General features: G+C 43.4%; 1 protein-coding gene across 4 annotated transcripts in view; it reads right to left on the bottom strand.

Moving 5' to 3' along the window:
* LOC100682654 (zinc finger protein 709) overlaps positions 1–18745 on the bottom strand; it is an 83167-nt gene that overhangs the window by 22666 nt on the left and 41756 nt on the right. For 2 of the 4 annotated variants that reach the window (XR_005375089.1, XM_038567183.1), the window contains exon 1: positions 10972–11153. The exons of 1 other annotated variant lie outside the window; for it this stretch is intronic. Coding sequence is in view for 1 of the 3 variants with exons in the window: in XM_038567183.1 (XP_038423111.1) it covers positions 10972–10974 (3 nt within the window). In the remaining 2 variants the exon portion in view is untranslated. Of the gene's footprint in view, positions 1–8727; positions 8996–10971; positions 11154–18745 lie in introns of those variants that run through there. One more of the 4 variants, XM_038567185.1, reaches the window with a different exon arrangement.

Below are 18745 nucleotides of genomic sequence, written 5' to 3'. Positions count from 1 at the left end.
ACCTGAGCACCGGGTTAGTACACGAGTGACCTGCAGCCCTGCCCAGTCCCAGGGTCCCCAGGGGCTGCTGTGCTGAGAGCCGCAGCACCCCTCCCACTGGTATTCAGAAGGCAGCAAGCACTACCTCTGTGCCAGTCACTTTTGATTCAGTCCAGGAGAGACGGGTGTGTGCACCTGTAAATAAATGCCTTGTGGCTTTTGCTATCACCTCTTTAAATTTTTTTTTAAATCCGCATACCCACAGAGTTCAAGACTGTGTCCAAGCATCAACTGCACCGAGAGTAATCAGGAAAGGCTGAAGGAAAAAATGTCAATATATTAAAGTCAATTACCTTCTATAGATCCATGCAAGTATATAGAATCGATCTTTGAGAAAGGACCAAGGGCAATGCCATTCAATAGGAAATCCAGCCTTTACAACAACAAATAGTACAGGGAGAACTAAACCATAAGCAAAAAATAAAATTTTAAAATAAAATCTATACGTAGGTTTTATACCTCTTACAAAAATTAAACGAAAATGGATCATAGATTTAGTGTAAAATGTAAAACTACAAAACTCCTAAAATGTAAAATAGGAGAAAATCTAGGGTATCTTGGTGATTACCTTTTGGACACAACAATGAGAGCAAGATCCAAGAGAGAAAAAAATAAATTTGTTTTCATTAAAATGAAAAACTGCTCAGAGAAAGACAGTGTTAAGATGAAAACACGAGCCTGGACTGGCAGAAAATCTTGGTAAATCACTTACCTAATAAAGAACTGGTATCTAAAACATCCAAAGAACTCTTAAAATTCAACAAAACACAAACAACCCAATTAAAAATGGGAACTAGATCAGAACATGCACTTCTGCAGTGATACAGAAATGGTACAGGGGGATCCCTGGGTGGCTCAGGGGTTTAGTGACTGCCTTTGGGGCCCTAGGGCATGATCCTGGAGTCCCGAATGGAGTCCCGAATCGGGAGCCCTGCATGGGGCCTACTTCTCCCTCTGCCTGTGTCTCTCTCTGCCTCTCTTTCTCTCATGAATGAATAAATAAAATCTTAAAAAAAGAAAGAAAGAAATGATAAAGAAGCACATGAAAACAATCTGAAAATTCTGTGTCGCTGGGAAACTGCACATAAAAGAAAGAGTGATCACCAGGCTCCTGGGTAAGCCCAGATATTTGTTTTTTTGTTTATTTGTTGTAATGCAAGAGCCTGAATTAAGCAGATTGCTGAGGCATTCACTTCAAAGATGGGCATTTCAAATAAACACGTTGCCAGCCTGCCAGCTTCACTAGATAACAGGCGGCTGCCTTCCACCAAAGGATCCTTTGATTGATTTCAATAACTATTTGGGCTACTTGTTTTTTCTCTTTCCAGCACTTAAATTCCCGCTCTGATGTTTTAAATTCACCAAGGGACACCTGAGTGGCTCAGCAGTTGAGCATTTGCCTTTAGCTCAGGGCATGATCCTGGGTCCAGGGATCCAGTCCCACAACTGGCTCCCTGTGGGGAGCCCGCTTCTCCCTCAGTTTATGTTTCTGCCTCTCTCTCTCTGTGTGTCTCTCATGAATATATAAAATCTTTTATAAATAAATAAAAATAAATAAATAAATTCATCAACCAAGAGAGAGCTCATGAAACCCTAGGCGCCCATCCTTACTCCAATAGAGGCAGATCCCAAGCCTCCTGTGTCCTCCCTGCCCCCTTCCCAACTAATCTGAAATCGTTGTGTGACCCCAGGTGTGCTGTGTAATTAACAGGTTCTTTAATAAACCCATTTTTCTCAGTCTCCTGATGGTTATTGCTGCAAAGTGTCTTGCAATCTCAAGAACCACAAGGGCCGATCCAACCACAACACTGAGTACTGAAAGGCTGAGACCCGCACAGAACAGTGGGCACTGTTGGAAGGACCACATGATTGCCCTCAAAATTCATTAAGAAAAATGCCCTTTACCGGCACCTTGCTTCTGCCATCCAGGAAAGGAGCCCTGCTTGCTGGGAGCCTGTCACACTGCTAGTGCTTTAACATGTTGCCTCTGTTTTGCACTGCCAGCTGTATCCTACCCCTTAAAAGGTCACAGCTGCCATACTAATCAAATGATCTCCCTGGAGCAGCAAGAGTTGAGGCCTCCTGTTCTAATGGAACAATTAGATTGCTAATTCTAAAGGCCTATTAAAGGACTATTAATATGCATAAGAATCCTCCACGCCTGGAGGCTGAGAGAGCCTTGAATCACAAGGCTATTGGCACTTCTCAAAAAAGAGGCTCTAGGCTAAAGGCTCAAGGAAAAATACTTCTGTATTTGAGCAGTTCAAGAGAACTCCAGCTGTGACCACTGAGTCTGTGGTCATGCCTGGACTGGGAGTCCAAGCCCAGAAGAGTGAAACAGTCCTGCAAAAAGAAACCAATGGTACCACCAGGGGAAAAACACAACAGAGGCCTATAGTGTCTGTGTCACCACCCCAAGCACTGCAATGGCTCTTCATCCCCTGACTGGATGGGATACAGGACCACTCCCTGGCAGAGTGTTGTTTAAAAAAAAAATTAATGGACAAATATAAAGGTCATCAATATCTGGTTTCTTTTTTTTTTTTTTTAAAGATTTTATTTATTTATGATAGTCACACAGAGAGAGAGAGAGAGGCAGAGACACAGGCAGAGGGAGAAGCAGGCTCCATGCAGGGAGCCCAATGTGGGATTCGATCCCGGGTCTCCAGGATCGCGCCCTGGGCCAAAGGCAGGCGCCAAACTGCTGCGCCACCCAGGGATCCAATATCTGGTTTCTACCCAAGAATCCAGAAGAGGGACACTGGCTCCTTGATAAATGCTGAAGCCCATGGACATTTCCTGGGCGTGCCAACACTCTGGACCTTTTGTTCTAGAGGCCTAAGGGCTTTTCTCCAAGACCCTGTGTGTATCACACAGGTGGAAGGAGACAGCAGAAGTCTCTTGGGACACCCTGGAGAAGAAAACTGCTAAGAGGGTTCACTCACAGCGACATCTCCAGAAGTGTCTGGGAACAACATACCAGATGAACGTAACAGGAGAACATCTAGAAGTAGAAACTGAGATCAAAAACTATACCTTAACTAAAATTCAAATGTTCCTTGAAAATTTTATGCAGCAGGAAGGAGAGAGGGGACTTAGCTGGCTAATTTGCGCGGTTTCTGATTAGTTGGAACAGGTTCTGAATTGCTACTCACAGCTGCTAAAACCCATCAACTGGCTGCTATCTCCAAAGCCCCTAAAATCCAGTAAGTTTCTTAAAGATCCATCTGGGCTCTACGCTTCTTCCCACTGAGATACTACAGATCCTATGCTCCATCAGCTCTGCCCTTTAGAGGACAGAACCAAGAAACACACTCACAAGGCATCCCTGGCCACCAATGGAATCCCGGTAAGGGATTATCAAGGCCTCCCATGAGAAGAAAGAGGGAAAGGAGAAGGCAAAGGCTCCCAGAGCCACCAATATTCATGCCAGAGACCGTCTCCAGACCTGGGTATGTGTTGCATCACTCTAGGCCCATCCTGACATTATAGTGACCACAGGGAAGGCTCACAGAGAAGGGAAAACGTTATGAAAGTCCTCCTCCCTGCTGTGCAAAACTGGCATGATCCAATGGATTTAAGAATTCCTCAACCCAAACTCTCCATTTCCCACCCTGAAGAAGCCCCGCTGGACCTTGAGTCCAGAGAATTATTCCTTGCAAGGCGCTCCCCCTAATTATAGGGTGGCACTACTACAATTTAACTGGAACTGTCAAAACCATCCAAAAGGCACTAAACTCTTCCCTGTCCCTTGAAGATGTAAATCTTACTATGCCTTTGAAATGTAAACACCCCAGGAAGGAATGAAAAATGTCTAACATCACTTGCAGACAGAAGAAACAGAGGTCGGGATGCCTGGGTGGCTCAGCGGTTGAGTCTGCCTTCAGCCCAGGGTGTGATCCTGGAGTCCCCAGATTGAGTTCCACATCTGGTTCCCTGCATGGAGCCTGCTTCTCCCTCTGCCTATGTCTCTGCCTCTCTCTCTCTCTCTCTTTCTCTCTGTGTGTGTCTCTCAAGAATAAATAAATAAAACCTTAAAAAAAAAAAGAAACAGGTCACTAATTAGGCTTAGCGAGTATGTTAAATTACACGGAAGCACTGTCAAATCAGTGATGATAAACTTTCTTAGGTCCTAAGATACAGGTGAATGTTATTAAGGTAAGCGTTCTAGAAATTACATGAAATTCCTAAAAATCTGCCATGTCTTGGATAATGTTATCACCCCTAATTCTTGGAATATTGTGTGCCACAGAAACAAATTTTCTTGTATTATAACGAACTCTCACCAGATCTTTAACCATGGCCATTTTTAAGTCTTTTGTCATTTACAGACAGCCGTTTTATTCTGATGATGCTTTTGCAGAAGTGTTTCAGCTTCAGAAATATTCATGGAAAGGACTCTGACAAGTACTCAAGAATACAGGTCTCTGATAACTTTCTTACCATTCCACTGACCTGGGTAAGAATTCACACAGGTATAAGGAAAAACTGGATCTGTAAAACTGCTAACCAAGGATCAAGATCAAGAACTAATTACATAGGACTAAGTTAACTGATAAAGATGATTAGAATTTTTATGACTTTTTATTTAAAATACGGGGATTCTTAGACCATCAGACTTTGCCTGCAACACATTGATTTAATTCCTCCTATCTCGAGGTCCTCAAAATATCCTGAAGTTCCTGCACCTGCCAGGAAATGACCTTCCCTACGAACCTGCTATTAAGGCTGCTGGGAACCCCATAAGGTACCAACCCTGATTTTTCCATGGGGCTTTATTGGCTTCATAAAGCTGTCTGGTCATATCTGAATCTATGTACGTCTCTGTTAAGCAGTCAAGACTTGGTAACATAACCACTGTTTTAAATTGTGTTCTTTTACAAGGAGACTAGATTCTTTATTTTATGTAAATTAATTATATCATCATGACAATACGAATGCTCATTAAAAGTTTCTGAATTCTAGAGGGATCCAGTAGGGAGAAAAGGTGATTGTTTCATCTTTGTTCCCAAAGGTATTCTTTACCAAATTTCTGTAAGTCATAGCTAGCTTAAGAGCAAGGGTTTCCTTGTATCTAGAAAACAAAAGATTAAAGAATCCCAGTATTTAATTTTATTTTTTTTAAGATTTTATTTATTTATTCATGAGAGACACAGAGGCAGAGATATAGGCAGAGGGAGAAGCAGGCTCCCTGTGGGAAAGCCTGATGTGGGACTCCATCCCAGTACCCAGTATCACGACCTGATCCAAAGGCAGACACTCAACTACTGAGCCACCCAGGTGCCCAAATAAAATCTTTTTTAAAAAAGACATTCTATATGGCCAATCACTATTCTTATTGCACTTATGTAAATATCAGACCAAATGTATTAAAACTGACTTAATTTGCAAGCAAATTAGTTTTATTATCGTTCTCTTTGATAGCAAAGGGAGTGACTATACAGAGAAAAATTAAGTCACTAATACCCCTTTACAGATACTAGATTCTAGTTATGTTCATTATCTTTGAGGTTTTGTTTCCTACCTATAAACTAAACTGGTTGCTAAATTCTTGTTTCCTCCAATATCTGGCTACAACTCTCCAAACTAATGTTTCCAATTTTTCTCCCATTTTTCTGACCTGGAAAGAGCACATAAGCTAAAGTGGGACAATTTGGCATAAACTTGAAGGAAACCACTACAACAGCTCATATATATATGGTCAATCTCAGTGTCAGTGCTGTGTGGGCCACTCAGAAAGACCACAAAACATTCAAACTACAAGGCAGGGAAATCTATCAGACTGCCCCCGCCTGCCCTCACTCTGTCTAATTATGCTGCAATCCCAACATCTAGAAGCATCTTGACTGCCTGCTTTCAAAACTCAGATACTGAAATTATAATCTGCTCCAATCATTAACCAGATTTTCCTTTGTTTCCACAGAAATGCTTCCTAATAACCCAACTCAAATACTTGTACCATATAGGCCTAACTTTGGGAACCAACTTGCATCAATGAGACACAACCTTTACCTGAACTGATCCATTCTCAGGACTAAGAGACTATATCAATGAGCAACAGAACTAATCTACCAACTCAGGACAAGTTCAAACCTACCTAAACCAGATGGCCCATGATGTTAAAATATTCCACAATATTACCCAATTCTTTGAACAGATTTCCAGGGCCCCTGAGACCACTGATTTAGTTTTATTATGAGACTCTTCAAGTTTGGGACGATGGTTATGGATTGGACCTCAGACTACTGTCTGTTCAATTATTACAGAATTTGCTACTCTAATCCTACTTAGAGGTGTATTTTCTGGGTTTGGATAAATCCTATCCCTGACTTCTAGCAGATTAGCTAACCAGGCCGTTAGTTATAGTTCTCACCGTTGACTCCAGGCCTCTGCTTCAGAAGGTGGATGGTAACACAAGCCGGGACAGTTTGGGTTTTCTCTTTTTTGTAATGCAAGTGCCTGACCTAAGCTTTGATTGCTGAGGCATTCACTTCAAAGAAGCATCCACTTCAAAGACAGTATCTAGAATAAACACATTGCCAGCCACAAGACTAGATAAAGAGCCAAACCACCTCCTTTGTTTTAGAGATCTTGGTTGATTACAGTAACTGGCCATTCAGGCCACTTGTTTTTTTCTCTTGTGATTAAAATTCCTGCTCTTTAAGTTTTAATTCACCAATAATGAGTAGTCAATAAAACCACAGCTCCCCCTTAGACCAATAAAAGAAGAAAGCAAGCCTGTGTACTGTCTATCGGGACATGGATGATGTGTAGCCCTGGGTGTGCTGTCTAATTTCCAGATCCTCTAGGTTATAAAAAAAAAAATTGTTTTCAAAGTTTCCTGTTGGTTATTGCTGAAGAGAGCCTTACAAGCAGAATAGGAACCACAAGGACCAGTCCAACCACAGCAATTGGTACAGACAAGCTGAGACCAGCACAAAACATAGGCAAATGGGGATGTCTGGCTGGCTCAGTTCGTAGATCACGTAACTCTAGATCTTGAGGTTGTGAGTTCAGTCAGGCCCAACATTGTTTGAGACAGAGTTTACTAAAAAAAAAACAAAACAAAACAAACACAGGCGAATGGATAAACAATCACTGGTAAATCCACAGAATTATATATTCTTCAGTTATAAAAAGGAATGAGATTACAAAGCCAAAAACACATGGAGAAACCTTAAAATCATATTAAGTGAAAGAAGCCAATTTGACAAGGCTACACACCATACAATTCCAAGCATATGACATTTTGGGAAAGATAAAAGTAAAAGATACTAAAAGATCTTTGGTTGCCAGGGGATGAACGAGGGTGGAGGGGTGGGGAACACATGAGATTTTAGGACAATAAAAATATTCTCTATGTTACAGAAACGATGAAAACATGTTTTTTCATGTTAGCTCAAGACCTGAGATTGTATGAGTCAACCCTAAAGTAAACTACTTCAAAGTTGGCTCATCAAATTTAACAAATGCACCAAAGTAATACAAGACATAAAATATACGACAGGGATGCCTGGCTGGTTCAGCTGAAACAGCATGCGACTCTTGATCCCTGGGTCATGAGTTCAAGCCCCACATTGGATGTAGAGATTTTTAAAAATTAATGTTAAAAAATGCTGTTCATAAAAAGAAATATGTGTGTATAGATATGTGTGTGTATATATTTCTTTTTATGAACCCTTCATATATATGTGTATATATATATGACAGTGTCCAGGCAGAGGAGTTATATGGGAAGTCTGCACTTTCTGATCAAATTTTCTGTAAACATAACTGCTCTTTAAAAAAACATAGGGCAGCCTGGGTGGCTCAGCGCTTTAGTGCCAATCTCTCTCTCTCTCTCTCTCTCTCTGCCTTTCTCTGTGTGTGTGTGTGTGTGTCTCATGTGTAAATAAATAAAATCTTTTAAAAATTAGAAAAAGTAAAGTTGGGATGCCTGGGTGGCTCAGAGGTTGAGCACCTGCCTTCGGCCCAGGGCATGATCCTGAAGTCTCAGGATCAAGTCCCACATAGGGCTCCCTGCATGGAACCTGTTTCTATGCCTAAGTCTTTGCCTCTCTGTGTGTGTGTCTCTCACGAATACATAAAAATCTTTAAAAATTTTTTTTGAAAAATAAAGTCTACAAGCCAAAAAAAAGATGAAGACAGATGCATTAATATTCATCCCTAATGACAGAAACAGAACATCTTTCATTCATTAATCTGAACTCATTTCAATAACCCATTATGGCGCTCCTTGAGGCCTGCATCCCAAGACTTAGAAGAGAGGACCAACTTCCATTTAATGCCTTGTTCTACATCCCAGCTTTACATCCCAGCTGAGAAGGCATGAAAAGCAGTGAGTTTGCCTAAGCACCATGTATAAATGGGGAGGTGTCATCCCTGAACTCTAGGAACTCCCATTGATTTTCTCAGGTATGCCCAAGGAGCTCCCCAGGGAGCCAAAGGGGATGGGAAAGGGGGGACCTCCTCCAGCACCAAGGCAGCTCATCTTTTTTTTACTATGTTGCCTCAGAACATACACATACAAAAACTAATCTAAAAATAACAAATGACTTAACATGTTAAGATGAACTTAAACACGTTCATCTTATATCTTAACATTCATGTGATTAAACAGATCACAGATTCTACTTGGTTTCCAGAATTTTCTACCTTTCTTCACACTCTATCTCTCAATCAACTTACAGTGTAGGAGCCCAAGTCTGTCGGAGGGCCAAAGGGCTGCCCTCGTCAATCAATAAAGAAATCCAAAGGAAAGAAACCCTGGACTCAGCACAGATGAGCAGCCTGCTTCCCCAGGACAGAAGGAAAGCCCACATTCAGAAGTTTCAAAGGGAAAGCTGCAAAGAGGTACTTCTAGAAGGTTCCACATTCTAGACTCTCCTGGTGGAGACAGAAGCCCTGGAGTGGCTCAGTCCCTGGTGACGGAGGGTAGGGACACCTGAGCAGTCACAGGAATGACTTCTGGGATTCCCCGTACACCCATCCCACCCCGCAGCATGATGGATCCGCTCCCTCCCTGAGGCCTCCATTCATTCTCACAGGTGTGGAAACTTTCAGCAGGACTCAGTTCAAAGTTCTGACCCAAGTAACCTCCCCAGTCACTGACCCTAATCCAGGACACAGAATTCCTGACTTTCACAGACTTCTTCAGTGTACATAATTTATACTCTGAGTGCATGTACGCAGCTACCTTCAGAAAGGCATTACTGCCTCATCCCCCCAACAGTGATGCAAATGCTATCCCAGAATTCCAAGAGTGGGTAGCTTCTCTCAGAATAACGGCTCCTTCCCTGGTGGGTGAGCAAGTAGGTCACCTGCTAGAAGAAGGACCCCCAGAACCACTGGGCCTTCAAAAGTTATTTGCCTTCTCCGGTTTAAAGGGATCTTAGCTTAAGGGGGACCTAGCTGGCTCAATCCAGAGACACGCAACCCTCCATCTCAGGGATTGTAAATTCAAGCCCCACGTTGGGTACAAAATTCACCTTAAAAAAAAAATACAAGACCTAATAAGGGAGTCTCGGCTTAGAGACCCTGACCTCAAACTTCTGCTTCCTCCTGAAAGTGAGCTGGACACCACTAGTGTTTTATATCACCAGAACCCACAATTTGAAGAGTCCAGCAAAATCACCCAAACCCAGTGCGCTTATGTGGAAAAGAGGGACGAAAACTGTAAGGCACTCTACTAGTTCAACAAGAACCTCCACCAAGTAATTCTTGCATTCCTGGGGGGGAAGGGTGTTATTTACTACTTACACGGCAAGTAACTGTTTTATAAATTCTTAATCATACTTGAACACTTCTGGTCTGCAAATCTAAGCCCTGGAAATCCATTTGAACTCATCCGGAGTAAAAGAACCAACCTCAGAAGACTATTAGCCATGCTGGGGCATGAAATGGGAAACAAGAATCTTTTAATACGCACAATGTAGTCCTGGCGTATATTTCTCTGCAGTTACCTCTTTCTTGCCTTTTTGGAAATATTTCATACTGTCTTTCAAGCTCTTACTGAGTACGTGAATTTTTAAAAACTGAAAAACAAAGACTAGAATAAAATGAATAAATCTTTTTTCTTTCTTTCTTTTTTTTTTTAATAAATCTTTTAAAAGCGACTTACTCAGAGAGGGGCAGCGCGGGCCTGAACTGTGCTGACAAGGACAGAAGACCCGGGAAAGTTTCAAAGAGGTACCACACACACACACCCCCAAAGTACTTCCCACAGGGTGTCGGTGCCCAGGACACGTCCTGGGGGAGGTGGGGAAGCACACGGATTTCAGACAAAGTAACTCCGGGTGATTATTCTCGGCGTTTCTCTCAAGTAAAATATCCACACAGAAAAAAGAAAAAGAAAAAAAAAAAAAAAACCAGCTACTCATTGACTGTGGCTAAACAATGAACTAAAATACTGGACCTGTTTGAAACAGACCCGTGGGACCAATGGTTGATAAGGATGCTGTGAACTGGCCAAGGGAAGCTGGCGTGAGCGCCGGCGGGAAGGAACTGGAAAAGGAGGTATTTATTGCCTGCCCAGGGGAGAGCTGGGCTGAGGGGGCAGGGGCCGAGACTGCAGACCCAGCCTCCCAAACATCTGGACCGCTCAGGAGCAAACGGGCCCCCCGCGGGGGGAAAAGCAGGGACCGGGGACCCCACCGACCGCAGCCGCTCCCACGCACGAACGAGGAGTCACGACGGTCCCCTGACGACTCTCCTCGCCGTCACCGCACAGTCGGAGGAGACGCGGCTGCGGGCGCAGAGCTGCCCTGAGGCTCCAGGGCCGAAGTCGCCGCGCGCCGGAGGGGATCCCAGCCCTAGGGGCGCCGCGGACCCGCAGACTCCGGAGGTGACCGCGGGGGTCCCGCCACAGCCAGTTCCGGCCGGTTCCAACCGGCCCCTCAGCGCCCGTCTCTGCACCCCACGAGGCACGCTCACCATTGCAAGGTCTCCTGGGTTCCCCGGCGGCCCTCCCTAGAATACGGCGCACGGTCGGGCTCACGGCGCGACAGAAACAGCGGCAGAGCAACGTGGCACCTTTAAATACGGGCGACCCGCGATCCCCAGGGAGGCTGAAAGGAGCCGCGACGTCCGGGGTGGTGGCGGAGCGTCGCCCCACCCACCCCCGCCACCGCCGCCCCTGATTGGTCAGCTCGCAAGGCCTCGCCCCCTCACGCCTGAGTGACAGCGGGGCCGGAGGTTAGGTGTCTGAGCCGCACCGCGGCCACAAGGCTCCCGGTCCCGGAACGTGTGCGCCGGAACCTGGAGCTGCCCTCACACCGAGAAGTCTGACCTTCCCTTTGCAGACACAGACACTTAGACGTCAGCTCTCCAGACGCAGTAATTAGTCTAGCTCTTTGTTGACCACCAGGGTCTGACATGGCAGTTTTGCCAAAAAGGTGCACGAGCAGGTAACCAGGGATGCACTAGGTGGGCGCTCTTCCAAAGCGTCAGTCAGATTCAGGAAAACATCGTTGGGACCAAACACAAACCATCGCTTCAGATGAAAAGTGACTTCTGGGTTTAAAGTGGGTTAACTTTTAGAAAATGCTTCTGACGTGAAAAATCTTGATCCATCCCTTTCTTGTGATTACACGATTTAATCCATCTTATCAGAAAACTGGGTTTCGATAAAATAACAATCCTGCTGATTGGTGAGTCTAGGATCCTAGAGAGTAGGCTTCATTCTGACAATGATGGAATCACTCCGTGCAGGCATCCTCTGTATACAGCAGACACACCGACCATTTCTGACCGTTTCCTCTCAATTCCCTGAGGTCACCTTTAAGATTATCTGAGTCAAACTGCCCCCACCTAAATCCTCCCACACTGCAGCAGTATCTCCACCATGCCCAGGGACTGAGAAGCTTCCCTGGAACCATCTATCAGGTGGCAACTGGAGGGGAGAGCTAAAGGACCATAACTGATCTCAGGGTGGCTCAGTGGTTGAGCATCTGCCTTTGGCTCAGGTAGTGATTCTGGGGTTCTGGGATCCAGTCCCAGATCAGGCTCCTTGCAGAAAGCCTGCTTCTCCCTCTGCCTTTGTCTCTGCTTCTCTGTGTCTCTCATGAATAAATAGATAAAATCCTTTAAAAAAAAAAAAAACTGAGAGCTGGAGGGTATCTGGGTAGCTCAGTCAGTTAAGTGTCTGCCTTCCGCTCAGGTTATGATCCCATAGGGTTCAAGCCCTATGTTAGGCTCCATGGGAGCCTGCTTCTCCCATTCCCCCTGCTTGTGTGTGCTCTCTCTCCCTCTTTCAAATAAATGAATAAATAAAATCTTTTTTAAAAATGAATTGGGAGGGAGATCCCTGGGTGGCTCAGCGGTTTGGCACCTGCCTTTGGCCCAGGGCGCGATCCTGGAGACCCAGGATCCAGTCCCATGTCCGGCTCCCTGCACGGAGCCTGCTTCTCCCTCTGCCTGTGTCTCTGCCTCTCTCTCTGTGTCTCTCATGAATGAATAAATAAAATCTTTAAAAAAATGAATTGGGAGATGAAGATACTTCAATTTCTTTTTGTATATGTGTGTCTATATTAAACACTGTTATATTAATTTCAAGTGTACCACATAGTGACTCAACACTTTCATGTATTACTCAGTGCTCATCAAGGGAAGTGTACTCCGAATCCCCTTTTGCCTATTTCACCCATCCCCTACCCACCTTCCCTCTGGTAACCACTGGTTTTTTCTCTATAGCTAAAATTTGTTTTTGATCTCTCTCCTTTTTGTTTGTTCATTTGTTTGTTCTTTCTTAAATTCTACACATGAGTAAAATCATATGGTATTTGCCTTTCTCTGACTTATTTTGCTCAGCATTACACTCTCTAGCTCCACTGATGTTATTATAAATGGCAAGATTTCATTTTTTATGGCTGAGTAATATTCCACTGTACATATATACCACATCTTTTTTTTATTTTTTAAAAATTTTTATTTATTTATGATAGTCACACAGAGAGAGAGAGAGGCAGAGACACAGGCAGAGGGAGAAGCAGGCTCCATGCACTGGGAGCCCGATGTGGGATTCGATCCCGGGTCTCCAGGATCGCGCCCTGGGCCAAAGGCAGGCGCTAAACCGCTGCGCCACCCAGGGATCCCCTACCACATCTTTTTAAAAAGATTTTATTTATTTGAGAGAGAGAGCGCATGCATGCACAAGCAAGAGGAGGGGCAAAGGGAGAGGTTACAAGCAGACTTCCCGCTGAGAAGGGAGCCTGACCTGAGGAGACCTGAGGCTCCATTGCAGAACCCCCGAAGTCAGATGCTTACCCAGCTGAGCCTCCCAGGCACCCCCTACATCTTCTCTATCCAGTCATCTATCAATGGACACTTGAGCTGCTTCCATAATTTGGTTATTGTAGATAATGATGCTATAAACGCTGGGGTGCATATATCCTTTCAAATTAGTGTTTTTGTATTCTTTGGGTAAATACCCAGTAGTGCAATTACTAGATCACAGGGTCATTCTATTTTTAATTTTTTGGGAAACCTCCATACTGTCTTCCACATGGCTGTACCAGTTTACATTCCCACCAACAGTGCGACAGGACTCCTTTTTCTCCACATCCTTACCAATATTCTTTTTCCTGTGTTTCTAGTTTCATCATTCTGACAGGTGTGAGGTGATATTTCATTGTGGTTTTGATTTGCATTTCCTTGGTGATGGGTGATGTTGAGCATCTTTTCATGTATCTGTTGGCCATCTGGATGTCTTCTTTGGAGAAATGTCTGTTCATGTATCCTGCCCATTTTTAGTTGGATTATTTGGTGTTTGCTGTTGAGATTTATAAATTTTTTTAATATTTTATTTATTTGAGAGAGAGAGCACTAGGGGCAAGGGGTAGAAGGGGACAGAGAGGGACAAGCAGACTGCAAGCTGAGCCCAGAGCCCAGTCTCACAACTCTGAGATCATGACCTGAGACAAAATCAGCAGTCAGCGCTCAACTAAAAGAGCCACTCAGGTACCCTGAGTTCTATAAATTGTTATACATTTTAGATACTAACCATTTATCAGATACATCATTTGCAAGTATCTTCTCCCGTTCCATGGGTTGTCTTTTGTTGCGGTGCAGAAGCTTTTTATTTTGCTGTAGTCTCAATAGTTTATTTTTGCTTTTATTTCCCTTGCCTCAGGAGACCTGTCTAGAAAAAAATGTTATTACGGCTGACGTCAGAGAAATTATTGCCTGTGCTTTCTTCCAGGATTTTTATGGTTTCAGAGAATACTTCCATTTCAGGATCTGTTTTTCATCTCTCCTTTCAGAACTATCTGGAAAACAATAATGTAGGAGCAGTTTTCTTGAAAGTCACAATTTCTTAATATCAGGAACACCTCTAGTTGTCCATTTGTTTTATTTCTTCTCATCTCCACCTCAGATAAAAGATTCACCATACTAAGAATGTGCATTTGCTGGAGAAGATGCAAAAGTTTGGCTCCCCTCTCTCACATCCTTGAGCTTCAGGAACGTGATGCTGAGGAAGCTATATTTTTTTCTTTCTTTCTTTTTAAGATTGATTGATTGATTGATTCATGAAAGACACAGAGAGAGAGGCAGAGACATAGGCAGAGGGAGAAGCAGGCTCCCCATAGGGAGCCCGATGTAGGACTCCATCCTGAGACTCTGGGATCACCACCTGAGCTGAAGGTAGAGGCTCAACCACGAGCCACCCAGGCATCCCAGGAAGCTACATTTCATCTCTGCACTTCCCCACACTACTTTCATTTGCACCTATAGGATTTGTGCAGTTCCAGTAGTGGCCCCGTCTGGATAGAAAATGATGATATGCTTCCTGCACCCTTAATAGCCATGAATTGTTCTGCTTCTCATAGGTAACAAGAGGGACAGTCTGGTCCTGTCCTGAGGTCACATCATAGTGCTCCCAAAGGCTATTTAATCACTGTGGTTGGCATACCAAAGGTGTTATCTTGAGGTTGTGCTTATTAAGAGAAGGTAATTGCTGATCTCTAGTCATGCCAAACAGGAGGGACAGAATTTACTAGAGTGTTGTTGCATCCACCTGCACTGAGGAAAGTCTGTGAAAATTCAAGACCCATCAATAAGATGATGCCCTAACACAAAACAAGGAGCTCCACTTATGAAACTCAGGGAGTTCTTTGTACATATGGAGATATTTTCTCTATGACCTTGAACTATCTCCCTAATGGAATGGGTTACCCAAGGTTCTAAAAGCTGCTCTTGGCTCTGAATGAAAGACAAAGAAACAGTTGGTCCTTCTTGTAGTAGAAGAGCTATTTGTAAATGGCAGAACATAAATGTGCATTATTCAAAAAACTGATTCTTCATGGTCTTTGTGAAATAGTGACATGGTGTTTGAGGTAGTAATGGGAGGGAGAATGAAACAAATTGCTCTATCTGATGGAGAAGGCACAAATTACCAAAACTGGGTAATCGTAGCATTTGCTTAGTGAAGGTTTCAAATTACAGGAAAGTACTGCCCAAACAAGAAATCAAAATTGTTGGGACGCCTGGGTGGCTCAGCAGTTAAGCGTCTGCCTTCCGCTCAGGGTGAGTCCTGCATCAGGCTCCCTGCACGGAGCCTGCTTCTCCCTCTGCCTATGTCTTTGCCTTTCTCTCTGTGCCTCTCATGAATAAATAAAATATATTTTTTAAAAAAGAAATCAAAATAGTCATCACAGAATGTTATTAAAATCATTACCTCTCAGGAGTTTTACAGGTCAGGTGAACTCTTCCATTTCCAGGGACATTGATTCATTTGCAATGTAAAATATCATAGACACCATTGAGAGAAGTTTTGCTTCCTAAGTCTTTATAGAGATGATGAGGACAATGACAATGAGAGTAGTAACAGGAATGCTAACACTAATATCAGACACTTTAGGGAGGCTAACTGAGGGTAAGACACTCCACTCTGCACCACAGGTGGATCAGCTCATTACTCTTTATTTTCACAGACTTCTTAGCAAGGAAGCACTAATATGATCCCATTTGATGAGAGAGGAAATGGAGGTGTAGCAGGACAAAGTGACCTGTCTCACATTACAAAGGCCATCAGTAGGGGCGCTCAGATTCAGCACCAGGCTGTCTGACTCAGACCAACCTTTGCCACTCAATAGACTTCACGTCTCATTAGGAAATTGGAACAAATGGTGCATTGTGTAGAGTGGACTCCTTTGTGCGACTTGGGAACAGATTCCTCCCCTCTAGCCTTATTAAAATTCACCACTATGGAATCAATTAAGCTTGCCCCTGGTTGAAATCTAAGGAGGGTGCCATAGTAGTGTTAGCCACTTTTTAGTGCTCAGCTCTTGGGGTCATTTTCAGACACAGTAAATACCAAGCTGGCCTAGGACTCATTCAAGATGTTTGGGAGCACAGCATGATGAGGAACCAGTGTGTGAGGAGCCTCCCATTGAAAGGAGGAATCAAATCAAAATCCAAAGAAGTTTATCCACACTCCAATTACTAATCCTAGCTTTCAATTCTAACTTCATGTCAGAAAACACAATGACCAATATGAAGAATAGGATGGAAGAAGCAAATATTATTATTGGAGGGGACAGCATTGTTTACTTAGCAAACTAAAGATGAAACAACTGGAAAACTACTACCACTGATGAAGGAGTTGATTAGTCAAACATTGTGTAAATGCATACCATACACATAACATGTATTATTGGACTAAAAACACATCTTGCAAAATATATATAAAGTGTGGAGGTGGCAGTCTAATGCCATGTGATCTACGTGGAGGGAAGTCTAGTGGCTTCTAAGGAAGGACAGAAGCATTGCCTCCATGGTAATGTAATCAACTTTGGTGCACAGAAGAGTCCTGAACTCATGATGCAGATCTCCTTATATACAGCCACAAAATTAAAGAAATTTCCAATCAAATTCGCCTCAGGATCTTCTCTTCTGCCCCATCATGACATAATTTTAAATGATAGGTCTGCAAATAACTCCAAAGGGTCAGGAAATTAGTGCAAATAAAGAATGAAGCTCAAGTTTCCCCAGAGGTACCCATTACAAAAATAATGAGAAGTGATCATTTCATGGTCTGTTGCCACCACAGGAACTGACCAGTTGGTTGTCAGGGGCAGAGAGGGGATTTGCCACTCAGGAATATTTGGCAATACCCAGAGACACCTTTGGGTATCATGATGCAGGGAGGTGGTAGTGCTGCTATTGCAGACATCTAGTGATCCTTCAAGATACAACACAGTGTGTCCTCTGACAGAACATTTTCTGATTAAAAAAAAAATAGTAGTGTCAATGTTAAGAAACTGGACTAGTCACATGATCCCTTGAAAGGTCATAAGCAGACAGAAGGATGTAGCAAAATATATAACTTGTGCCAGTCTATAACTCTCCTATCTGCTATATCCAAATAAATTCTATATGGATAAAAAAGTTAAATGAGGGACGCCTGGATGGCTCAGCAGTTGAGCATCTACCTTTGGCTCAGGGCGTGATTCCACAGTCCCGGGATCAAGTCCTACATCGGGCTTCCTGCGTGGATCCTGGTCTTCCCTCTGCCTGTGTCTATGCCTCTCTCTCTCTGTCTTTCATGAATAAATAAATAAAATATTAAGAAAAAAAAGTTAAATGGGTAAAAAGATAAAACAAGGGTGCCTGGATGGCTCAGTTAGTTAAGCGGCTGCCTTTGGCTCAGGTCATGATCCTGGGGTACTGGGATCAAGCTGGCATCTCGCTCCCTCCTCAGCAGGGAGCCTGCTTCTACCTGCTGCTCCCCCTGCTTGTGTTCTCTCTCTCTCTCTGTCAAATAAATAAATAAAGTCTTAAAAAAAAAAAGATAAAACAAAAAAACTAAAAGAAATCAGAAAGTGTTTTTGTATATTTGGGCAGTGAAAGTCATGGCATACAAAGAAAAAAAATGTAAATAAAAGATAAATACATTTGAAAAACTGGAAATGTAACTAAATCATTGATAATAATAAAAAATATAGAAACACCACCCGGGAAAATGTTTTCAATAATATAGGGGGAAAGGTAAGATTTTTATTATTTTTTAAAGATTTTATTTATTCATTTGACAGAGAGAGAGAGCACAAGCAGGGAGAGTAGCAGAGGGAGTGGGAGAAGCAGACATCCCCCCACCCGACCCCCACTGAGCAGGGAGCCCAATGTGGGCTCCATCCCAGGACCCTGGGATCATGACCTGAGCCAAAGGCAGACATTTAATCCACTCAGCCACCCAACCTGGGGGGGGGGGGTGGCTGAAAGATAATATTATTAAGAGTTTAGGGGTGCCTAGGTGGCTCAGTGGATTAAACATATGCCTTTGGCTCAGGTCATGATCCCAGGATGCTGGGATCAAGCTCCCTACTCAGCAGGGAGCCTGCTTCTCCCTCTCCTTCTGTTCTCTCTCTCTCTCTCTCTCTCTCTCTCTCTCTCTCTCTCTCTCGTAAATAAAAGTAAAATCTTTTTAAAAAAGAGTTTATTTTTTTAAAATTTTTTTTTTATTATTTATTTATGATAGGCACACAGTGAGAGAGAGAGGCAGAGACACAGGCAGAGGGAGAAGCAGGCTCCATGCACCGGGAGCCCGACGTGGGGATTCGATCCTGGGTCTCCAGGATCGCGCCCTAGGCCAAAGGCAGGCGCTAAACCACTGCGCCACCCAGGGATCCCTAAAAAAGAGTTTAAATTCTTTTTTTTTTTAAACATTTTTTTTAATTTATTTATGATAGTCATACAGAGAGAGAGAGAG

This window comes from Canis lupus, chromosome 20, assembly GCF_011100685.1.
Source record: "Canis lupus familiaris isolate Mischka breed German Shepherd chromosome 20, alternate assembly UU_Cfam_GSD_1.0, whole genome shotgun sequence".
Classification (NCBI taxonomy): Eukaryota; Metazoa; Chordata; class Mammalia; order Carnivora; family Canidae; genus Canis; species Canis lupus.
The sequence above is the reverse complement of the archived record's forward strand: the minus strand, read 5'-3'. Positions and strand labels throughout refer to the sequence as shown.